Source organism: Macaca nemestrina, chromosome 7, assembly GCF_043159975.1.
Source record: "Macaca nemestrina isolate mMacNem1 chromosome 7, mMacNem.hap1, whole genome shotgun sequence".
Lineage (NCBI taxonomy): Eukaryota > Metazoa > Chordata > Mammalia > Primates > Cercopithecidae > Macaca > Macaca nemestrina.
In genome coordinates, this window is record NC_092131.1 from 130,129,087 (window position 1) to 130,141,122 (window position 12,036).

Sequence of the window (12,036 nt, forward strand, 5' to 3'; positions counted from 1 at the left end):
TATGTATATGAGTTCTTAAAACCAATAAGAAAACCACAAGTGCAATTTAAAAATGTCAAAGTCATAGAGTATAAAGAACAATAAAAATTAGTGGTCAGGAAAATGCAAATAAAAAATATCTAGTAAGAATTAAGTACATTTGTAATTTTAGTTTTTTAAGGGTGTGAAGAAAGAGTTCTTTCATGTGCTTCTGGCGGGAGTGTAAATTGGTACAACGACTTTGGAGAGGAATTTTGCTTTATTTTCCAGAATTTTCAGTGTGCATTCCATTTGCCCTACAAATTCTCCTGCCAGGAGTCTATCCTACAGAACTATTTATATAAGTATGAAAAGATATACATATTAGGATATTCATGGAAGCAGTACTTGTTAGAGAACCTTTAAGTTTTCTTCTCCAAGAATTAGCTCAGTTTCTTCCAGAAATAACTTTTCCAGTTATTTATCTTGGGCATTATCTTTCATGCTATAGGCTTAAGAAAATGTCTAGTGATCCTTGGTTACCCATTCATGTTATTTCAGTTATCCATTGGCATTTAAGACAAAAGCAATGTGAAGGTTTCCTGAGAACCTTCTGCACCTTGTGAGAGTTTGTTAACAGGCTAAGTTCTACAGAGTCAGAGAGTGGGGTACCAGTCAGCAAGCTGCCCTTTCTCCAATTCCACAATGAAGACAGAAGTCTTGCAGCACCCACCTCTCATCCATGTCCTAGTTCCTTTCCGTATTTGGATGAGGAGGCAATGCCAGCATTCTGAATGTGTGCGTCTGCTGGGAGTGGGGGTGCCTGTTCCACAGACAGGTTTTTTCACTTCTTTCCCCATTTTCAGTCACATTCTCCCCTTCTCCCCTCCCTTTTACCTGCTGTCTTCCAGGCTCAGAGCCTCTTGGGGCTTCATCTCACAGGCCAGCCCCTCCTCATCCCAGACCCCCTCTGCACACCTGGGCTGTGATTTCCTCTGCTCTGTTAGTGAACATTCTCCCATCTGCTTTCTGTCTTCCAAAAACCTGTTAAAATCATTTGCTCACTGATGCCCCCACTCCAGTCTTCTTGGTGGTTTTAGGTCACATTTTTTTTTTTTAAATTAAATCCCTTTAGTATCATTTTGAAGGAATCTTTGGAGAAAGGGAAGAAAAGCTCACGTGCTCAGTTTGCCATCTTGAACCAAAATTCTAAAGTATTATTTGTAATGTTAGAAAACTAGAGGCAATCTAAACATCCTTCAGTAGGGAAGTACGTAAATTAATAATGCTACATCCATTGTACAGAATACTCTGCACTAAAAAAAATTAATAACTTAGCCTTATATGTATTAATATAAAAAGATACCCATGATATGACATTAAAATAAGGACACAAATTGCAAAACGTATGTGTAGTAATATCAATTTTAGAAACTATCTATTTATTGGTACTTACAGAAAGGGCTGGAAAATACACAATGAACTGTGAACAGTGGTTATTTACTGTCAAGTAGTCTTTACACTTGAAGGCAGTAGCTCAAGTGTGAAGTTTGTATAAAGAGGGAATTTTACCTTTTTGCTCTATTTCATTTGTCTTGCTTGAAATTTTTACAGTGAACATGCAAAAAATATTAGAAATTAATTGTCATACAAATGTAAGACATCATAGTATTTAAACGTCCAATGTTTCCCGTAAAGAAAGCTGTTCAATGAATAAATTAAAGCTTGCAAATTATAGGTGATCCATAATACTTGACTTTTTTCAATGCTGACCATTATTGTTGTTTAAAACTTTTAGGAGAACATGCTTAAAAGTAAGCATACTGCCAGTTTATTTTTGAAAGCTTACAGATCTTTAAAAATTCCTTCCAAGTCTAAAACTCTATGACAGTCTAACATGTTGGCAGGTAGTACATGTCTTGTATAATCAATTTGTGCTTGGGTATGCTTTTATGTCTGATTTCTTAACTGTTGCATAATGACATTAGTAAACTGAACTGACTGAACTATGCCAAACTTTGATATTTCAGCTAAAATAATTTTACAATATCTTTTATTAAAAGGCAAGTAATACAAAATGTCAATCATTTAAATAAACATTTTTTTCCCCCAAATGGCAGAGTTCAGAATAATTCACATACAAAAGGAGAATTCATAGCTTACACTAGATATGAGTTCTAAAGTCTTTCCCATTAAAAAAAAATTTAGGACTCTAGAACTCATGAAAGTCTATACTTTGGAGCATGTAAACAAATTCAAATGAACAGAAATTTGGAGCTCAAGTCTGCAGAGTTTCATTAGTTTACAACCTCAAATGAGATGAATAAACATCTTATCTCCTGAAATATGTGCACCATTAAATGTTATGATTTCTCTAGCTTTGCTTGGAGAAAAGAGTAAGCATTGTGGTGAGTTGGCCTCTTCCCTCAGCTCTACATAGGCCACTGCTCCTATGAGTTATGGCTGGGAAGGGGCCAGACCCAAGGCCTTCAGAATCTGAGTCTAGTAGGCTAGACCTTGATGGTCAAACTAAATTAAGCCAGAAACTCAGAGTTAAGTTTAATGTACCATCACTATAAATGTATCAGCCAATGTTTCTGGAATACATACCTCCTTTTTCTATTTAGTTTTTAAGTTTTAAATTTCAATTTTCATATCTTAACTCTATAATTACACCTTTAGTAAGTTTTAGTAAGTCTAAAGCTTTTTGAAATAAGCAAAGTATTAATAAATAATGTCCAGTGTTAAAGATCAGAAGGACACGTATGTGAAAATGCTTTGGAGATTGAAGTATTATATATGTGTGGTATGACTACTATTATGAACTAAGTGAGAAGCCTAGGGTGAGAGGAGGGACAAGATCAGGAAAAATAGGGGTACTGGATTTAATACCTGGGTGATGAAATAATCTGTACAACAAACCCCCATAACACAAGTTTAACTATGTAACAAACCTGCATTTGTACCCTTAACTTAAAAGTTAAAAAAAAGAGAATCCTAGGGATGCTCATTTAAATATTGAGGGCTTTAAAAATCATTTAAAATGAGTTGATTCAAAAAGAATAAAATACTAAGGAATACAGCTCACCAGGGAGGTAAAAGATATCTGAAACTTTAATTCAAAACACCACTCAAAGAAATCAGAGATGACATAAACAAATGGAAAAACATTCCATGCTCATGGATAGGAAGAATCAATATGATTAAAATGGCCATACTGCCTAAAGCAATTTACAGATTCAATGTTATTCCTACCAAACTCCCAATGAAATTCTTCACAGAACTAGAAAAAACTATTTTAAAATTCATATGGAACAAAAAAAGAGCCCCAAAGGCCAAGGCAATCCTAAGCAAAAAGAACAAGGCTGGAAGCATCATGTTACCTGACTTTAAACTATACTACAGGGCTACAGTAATCAAAACAGAGTGGTACTGGTACAAAAACAGACACATACACCGGTGGAACAGAATAGAGAAATAAGGCCCAGAAACAAGGCCACACACCTACCACTATCTGATCTTCAACAAAGCTGACAAAAACAAGCAATGGGGAAAGGACTCCCTCTTCAATAAATGGTGCTGGGAGAACTGGCTAGCCATATGGAGAAGATTGAAACTGGACCCCTTGCTTACATCATATATAAAAATCGACTCAAGATGGATTAAAGACTTATATGTAAAACCCAAAACTATAAAACCCTAGAGGACAACCTAGGTAACACCATTCTGGACACAGGAACTAGCAAAGATTTCATGATGAAGATGCTAAAAGCAATTGAAACAAAAGCTAAAATTGACAAATGGGATCTAATTAAACTTAAGAGCATCTGCACAGCAAAAGAAACTATCTACAGAGTAAACAGATACCCTACAGAATGAGAGAAAATATTTGCAAACTATACATCAGACAAAGGTCTCATATCCAGCATCTATAAGGAACTTTCACAAATTTACAAGAAAAAAAAAAAACCATTAAAAAGTGGGCAAAAGACATGAACAGAAGACATACTTTTCAAAAGATGACATATGTATGGCCAACAAGCATATGCAAAAAAGCTCAGTATCACTGATCATTAGAGAAATGCAAATCAAAACCACAATGAGATACCATCTTACACCAGTCAGAATGGCTATTAATAAAAAGTCAAAAAAGAACAGATGCTGGCGAGGTCATGGAGAAAAGGGAACACTTATACACTGTTACTGGAAGTGTAAATACTTTCCAATCATGGTGGAAAGTAGTGTGGTGATTCCTCAAAGAGCTAAAAACAGAACTACCATTCAACCCAGCAATCCCTCACTGGGTATATACCCAAAGGATGTAAACCATCCTACCATAAAGACACATGCATGCATATGTTCACTGCAGCACTATTCATGATAGCAAAGACATGGAATCAACCTAAATGCCCAACAACGACAGATCAGAGAAAGAAAATGTGGTATATATATACCATGGAACCCTATGCAGTCATAGAAAAGAATAAGACAATGTCCTTTGCAGGAACATGGGTGAAGCTGGAGATCATTATACTTAGGAAACCACGTGGGAACAGAAAACCAAATACCACATGTTATCACTTACAAGTGGGAGCTAAATGATGAGAAGACATGGACACACAGAGAGAAACAACAGACACGAGGGTCTACTTGAGGGTGGGAGGAGGGAGAGGATCAGAAAAAATAACTATTGGGAACTAGGCTTAGTACCTGGAGATACAATCTGTACAAAAAATCTCTGTGACATGAGTTTACCTATATAAAAATCTGCACATGTACCCCTGAAGCTAAAATAAAAATAAAAAATAAGATTAAATGAGGTGATTAAATCATCATCTTCAGCATTAATAATACAGGTCTGCCTTTTTCATAGAAATCTATTTTCTATTGTTACTGGGGAATCTGTCATTTAAAAAAAATACCAAATATTTCACAGGGAAAGTTTTATTTGCATTACAAATAACTAAAGGTAATTCTGGAAACAACAGGAAACTAAAAAAAAAAATTGTAATCCTAGCACTTTGGGAGGCTGAGGCGGGTGGATCATGAGATCAAGAGATCGAGACCATCCTGGCTAACATGGTGAAACCCTGTCTCTACTAAAAATACAAAAAATTAGCCAGGCGTGGTGGCGGGCACCTGTAGTCCCAGCTACTCAGGAGGCTGAGGCAGGAGAGTGGCATGAACCTGGGAGGTGGAGCTTGCAGTGAGCTGAGATCGCACCACTGTACTCCAGCCTGGGTGACAGAGCAAGACTCCGTCTCAAAAACAAAAAAAGTTCTGAAATCTTGAAAGCAATGATACAAACATGAAGTGTTCATTTCCTTTATATTGCTTATTCTGCAGACCAAACTTATGCAAATAGCTGAGTAAATTTTGTGTATTGAATCAAGTTTTAAAGAAAATACTGTTTTCATAGCCAGAATTCATAAGGTAAGAAAACCAGAACCTTCATTGTTACCTAGAAAATTGTGAAGAAACCTACCACATATCTCTTTGGAAAAGGTTTCAGTGTTTGACAACGTACAATGTAAAAAATAGCTGTCAAAGAGCTCAGAACAGCTAGATATACCTGGTAATGGTTTCTATATGATCTCAAGCAATCTCATGTATATTTACTTTTAAAATATACAGACTCCACAGAGCAGGAATAGTGGGTTTGGTAAAGAGAACACCTGTGAAGAAAAAAGGGCCATAACCAATGTACACTTTAAAAGGGTGAATTTTATGGCATGTGAATTATAGATCAATTTTTTAAAAAGAGGAGAATACACAAAGCACCCCAGGTGATGTAAGTGCTATAGAAGGAATCTCTGTTCGTCACCTCTGGAATCTGCTTTCACTAGCGCCTGCTCTTTTGTTTCTGTTCTCTCTCCTTTGCACATAGGACCTCATGTAATACTGCCATGGATGCTACCAATTTCATGTGCACCCCACTGATCTCTGAGCACAGGAAGTTGAACTCGACTTTTCGAATCACCTCTCCATTTACTTTTTTCTTTTCTTTCTTTCTTTTTTTTTTTTTTTGAGATAGTGTCTTGCTCTACTGCCCAGGCTGGAGTGCAGGGGCACGATTACAACTCACTGCAGCCTTGATCTCTTGGGCCCAAGTGATCCTCATGCCTAAGCCTCCCAAGTAGCTAGGACTATAGGCATGTGTCACCGCATCTGGCTGATTTTTAATTTTTTTTGTAGAGATGTAGTCTCACTTGATGTTACGCAGGCTGGTTGCGAACTCTTGACTTCAAGCAGTCCTCCCGCCTTGGCCTCCCATAGTGCTGGGATTACAGACACGAACCACCCTGCCTGCCCCTCACTGACTCTTGGTACTTCCATTTTCCCTCTGCCTTCCCTTCATCTATTTTAGGGAAAGAGGAAATGTTTATTCCACAATTTTGATGGAATCAAAACTGACAATCTCTCTGGGACAAAAGATAGGGAATGAACATTTTTCAACTGCCTAATAGGTGTCAGGGGCTCTGCTGAGTCTTAAATATCTGCTATCCTATTGAATCGCATGACTACTTATAAGGTGAAGATTCTTATTCCCATACTCCAGATGAAAACAACAAGGCTTTGAGAGCTTCCTCCATTCAGACATCCAGTGGATATTCATCCAGATGTCTATTTTTTCTTCAGGGGGCACAGCTTGAAAACGCTTACAGAATAGAACTAACTATAGCCAAGGAAAATGTACTAAAAGCAACACAAAACTAATAAAAGTGGCATTATTTGCCGGTACATTTGAACACAATCACACTGCAAATCATCCCCAGAAGAACATTTCCCATTCTAGGAGGCATGATGTTTATGGAGATGTGATCTCATAGCAGTACAAAAGAAAGGAGGAAACACACAAACACCATTTTTCACTATTAAAAAGAATATACAAAGCACTCACTGGGAAACTAGGTTTTCTGCCACTCTAGTGGCTCCTGGGTTTGCCAGAACAAATTGAGCAGTTTTTCTTTGATTGGGTTTGTCTCAGAGTCCCATCTGCCATCCCTTTCTCCTCCCCACAATAAAACCAAGTTAGTTTTGGCTGCATTTGACTAGATGGGGAAGGAAGAGCTGCAGAATATGGAGCTCCTGGGTCTGGAGTTACTTCTGGGTGATCCTGATATTTGAAAGTTGCAGACATAATAGTCTTTCAACTGCTGCAGCCATTGACTGCTGCATGGCCAGTGGCACACCAGAGGAACTCAGGTTCTGAGGCTATCCATGGATATTATCTCTTAACAGGCTACCACACCTGGAGCTAGACTGCCTGGGTCTCAACCTCACCTCCACCTCGTTATGGCATGGTGATCTTGGCAAAGTACATAATCTCTCTGTGCCTGCTTTCTTATATGTAAAATGGGGATGGGAATAGCTTCTTTTCCCTGTTGAGATAATTCAAAGATTGAATGCATGTAAAGCATTAAGAATAGTGCCTGACACATAGTTTGTGTTAGGTAGGTAAGTTCCTGTTCAATAAATAATTAAAAGATAAAAATGAATATTGCCATTCATTAAGTAGCTTAAACAAATGGCTCCCTTATATTCTTTTGTTAACTGATTTGTACATGCTTACATGTATTAGAAATTCGTAAAAAGTAATTTGTTCAAGACCAGGCGTGGTGGCTCATGCCTGTAATCCCAGCACTTTGGGAGGTCGAGGCAGGCAGACCACTTGAGGCCAGGGGTTCAAGACCAGCTTGGCCAACATGGTGAAACCCCATTTCTACTAAAAATACAAAAATTAGCTGGGCGTGGTGGTGCATGCCTGTAGTCCCAGCTATTCAGGAGGCTGAGGCAGGAGAATCACTTGAACCTGGGAGGCGGAGGCTGCAGTGAGCTGAGATCGCACCACTGCACTCGAGCCTGGGTGACAGGGCGAGATTCTGTCTCAAAAAAAAAAAAGAGTAATTTGTTCCACTGGTTTGTGGTTTTTATCAGATAGAATGCAAACAGCTCAAAAGTCCAGAAGGAAGTATCAATAAAGATCTTTTTGCAAAAATGGGTTAAAAATGGCCTCTCAATATTGATATTGCCCGAAATGATTGCTGGAAGATTCCACAGCTTTTCAGAAGACATGTACACTACTATGTATAGGTCTGCTGTCCCAGGCAGATGAGGCAGAAAGAGGAGAAAAATGGCTTTTGCTTTAGACCTCCAGGGAGTGAAGGCATAGACAGGATCAATTGTCCCTGGCCACCTCAAATCCCAACAGAACAAACACTGGCTGGTCTCCCCACTTTGCAAAGAGCTTCTCCCATCTTAGAGCAACAGTTTGGGCTGTTACGCTTGGGAGAAGCAAAGGCTGGTTTAAATGTATAGATATTAAATATTTATCTGCAAGAAGGACTTTTTTTTTTTAACGTTCTCCACCCAAGCTTCTCATTTCAAGGCGCAGGCCAGGCGATACACTTTGGCATTCCCCAGGGACACTGTCTGCATGCCCCAGGACTCTCGGACACTGCCGTGTCTATCTCACAGTTCTGAAGGAATACATCATCTGGCAGGGACAGATGGCTTTCTCTGGAAAAAGACCAAGCTTACCCAAATAGTTGTTGCTCTTGTACATCTCCGTGATGTTGATTTTTGTGGCTCCCTGGGGAATCTCCACGACGCGGTGGTAGCCCAGGCTGGTGAGGGCATGCTTAAACACGCCCGACACAACCTGACAGCCCGTGTTGTCTCCTCCACACACCCCACATTTGTCCACGACTTTGTCGGAGCCTAGGTAGTCATCACAGCCAATGCTCTGCAAATAGGCAGAAAACAAAAGACTCTTATAGTATGTATCAGGAGCAGGCAGGAGGAAGGAGGGGAAAAGATCTCTGGGCAAGAAACTTCTTTTCTAGCTATTTATGAAATGTATATTCTAGGAGTGGGGTGGGAGCCACAGACAGTAAACCAGATAAGTAAATAAAAAACAGAGTTTATCTGGTGGTGGTAAATGATCAGGAGAAAAATAACACTGGGGAAAAGACTAGGGAAGATGTAGGGTGCTAGAAATTTACTTAAACAGGTTGTACAGTGAAGTTGTTCTACAAATCCCCGTTGGACTCTGGGAGGGGAGAAGATGGTCTGTGCTGGAATTTTTATACAAAGAATCTCTCTTGAATCATGACAAGCACCACACCTGAAACTGGGGTTTGCCCCCAAGTCGTCTCATATATGCTACACTTAGCAAAGTATCACCAAAAGTAGTGTTCCCCGGACCAGTTTCTTAGGAAATTGAATTGTTTGGGAGCTGAAACTCTACTGGTAACTGTGGCTCTAGAGGCCTGAGAAACAGGACTTTTTCTTGTTACCCCAGAGCACTTTTTCCAGAGCAGAAGGACGAAGGTAAGCAAGAGCCAGAAATATCAACAAATGGGATCATAACCTGCTAAATCACAGAGTGCTGTTTGTGGAGCCAGTCTCATCAGTGTATAAAGGAATTCTGACTTTCCTGAATTCCCTCCCCCCACAAAAGGAACTTCCCATTACGCATTCTAGGATCTTTTTGCTTTATCTCTCCCTCCTCATTCATGTTTCCGTTGGGACCATTTTATATTGCATACAAAAATTAAACTTTGGGCCAGACGTGGTGGCTCATGTCTGTAACCTCAGCACTTTAGGAGGCTGAGGCAGGAGGACTGCTTGAGCTCAGGACTTTGAGACCAGCCTGGGCAACACAGTGAGATCTAGTCTCTACAAAAAATAAAAAATTAACCAGGTATGAGGGCACACACCTGTAGTCCCAGCTACTCAGGAGGCTGAGGTGGGAGGATCACTTGAGGCCAGGAGTATGAGGTTACAGTGAGCTATGATTGCATCATTGTACTCCAGCCTGGGCAATAGAGCAGGCCTTATTTTAAAAAACCAAAAATTAAACTTTGGAACAAAATGGAATGATCTTCACAAAATCTTTTTCCACTTCTGCAGCTTTCCACTCCTGACCTCATAGGGCTCAGGATCATATTTCCTGAATCTAACATTGGGACTCATGTTCTGAACAAAGAATTCTGTCACTTTTCCATGAGCAGATGGAATTGAGTAGATTATGGTTTGGACAATGAAATGTTGTGAGTACAGGATTATTCACTGGGTCATGAGGATATGGAAAGATACTTGAAATCAGAATGGTATTCTAATTCTTGAGACACATGTTCTCCAAATCACAGGCTTGTCTCTTTCTTGCATTCTAACTGCAATAATTAGACCACATCTCAAAGGCAAAGTGATCAGCAACCAGTCAAAGTCCACTTTAGATTTTGTTATGCAACCCTGGGTCTCTTCATGTAGGTCCTATAGGTCAAATCCTGTGGGCAGAGTCAAATCAAAAGGTGCTCATTCCTTCCCCTCTAGCTGCATGCCTGATTGAAACCTTTCTGCAGGCACTGCCCTTCTGCATTATTGCTTCCATATTCCCAAGTGCACACTGACCCATCAATAATGACTGGCCTCTCTTCACAAATAGCGTCTCTGTAAAACATTACCTCTGACAGTAATAGGACATCATCTCAATATGTTCATCCACATCCAATTAGCCTTTCCAAATGCCATGTTTGCTATGTATTTCTCCTCCCTCAAATGCTTCTCACCCTGCCCCATGCACATTTTAGCAGAAAAAATAAGGAGTATGTTTTCCATGCATAATATCCATAGCCCCACCCCCCTTGAATTCTCCCTTGCTTTGAAACAAAAAAAAAATGTCAACAGCAACAGGGGTTTTGAATAGTAGAACCCATGTTATCAAGACAAGATTCCAACTGAATCAAGGAGATGCCTCTGACTTCATCAAGGGGGAAGGTGGACAGGAGAGGTGGTCAACACCCATTGCCTGCCTTGTCTAGTGACATATCACACTCCCTCTCTTCCCAGCCTCCAGTCTGTTGCTGCTACTCCTGGACTCGACTTGTCTAGACTGAGCTCATTCTCATAGGGGTCCTTCTGTTAAAGGGAGCAATGTGTACACAGGTAGCAAAGAACACAGAATGACACAGCTGAAGTGCAAGCCTGCTGGGAGGGATAATACGAGGCTGGAGAGTTCAGCGGAATTTGTCAAGAATCTTGTTTGCCAGATTGAAGAATTAGCTTTTCATCCTATGGCATTAGCAACCCCCAGATGTCTGGAGAAGGGGAGAGCCATGCTCAGACCTGCTTTTGGGTGATAACAATGGCTACAGTGTGGAGCGGGCCTCACCTAGGGTGAGGACAACGAACCATCCAGTGAGTCTCTCTCCTGTAACTAGGGTGTAGGAGATATTTCAAGAATGAATGAGAGTCGCCAAAGATGGGACAGACGTCACATTAACCACATGAATCCTCAGCCCCAGCCCAGTTAGAATGGCAGTATACAAGGAAATTACACAAGCATGGACAGCTTCAGATAACCACAGACACAGACAAAATGTCATTTCATCTTGTCAATCAGACATTATATGAAAATGCTCTGCACAATTTGATGGACCCACCCCCACCAGATTTCCTGCACGGCATGGTTGCTCTAGATCAATCTAGACATGGGAAGGAAAAGCTGTAAGAGTTTTTCCTGGTAGATGTCCAAGTAGCCTGGGGATTGGTTTCAGTGAAGCATGTGGCTGCAAAAGGATGCCAAGAACTAAAGATGACAGCCTGTTTCCCTGGAGCCATAATCAATAGCTTCCTTAGAACACATTAGGAGCACTCTTCAGTGGTCTAGTGGCTACCCAGGCCTCTAAGAGACTGAGTTCCCATGGAGTTACCAAATATCTCTCCTTTACTTCACAAAGCAAGACGGACAACTCCAGAATGAGAACTAGGCAGACAACATATATTCAAGACCTTAATATATGGCTGAGGCCAAGGGCAAACTACACACATGACAACTGTTCCTTCTCCTGCACAGGGCTGTTGTGAAGATCAGATGATGTAATGAGGGACGATTTGGACTGGATGTCTAGGAGGGTATGGCTGGGGAATGACCTCTGGACTACGATCTGAATGATACGAAAGACCTGACATGACAAGATTGAAACATGTAAAGATGTATTTCATCACTGATACTGTTGAGTGACTACACTGAAAAGGTTGCCCAGAAAATCCCAAGGTGAATCAGACACAAGT

At 40.2% G+C, this 12,036-nt stretch overlaps 1 protein-coding gene across 2 annotated transcripts in view; it reads right to left on the minus strand.

Annotated features, from left to right (window-relative positions):
* The window catches only part of LOC105487604 (thrombospondin type 1 domain containing 4), a 688,191-nt gene that overhangs the window by 118,111 nt on the left and 558,044 nt on the right, over positions 1–12,036 (minus strand). For both annotated transcript variants that reach the window (XM_011751093.2, XM_011751102.3), the window contains one exon: positions 8,500–8,704. In XM_011751093.2, the coding sequence (XP_011749395.2) occupies positions 8,500–8,704 (205 nt within the window). The remainder of the gene's footprint in view (positions 1–8,499; positions 8,705–12,036) is intronic.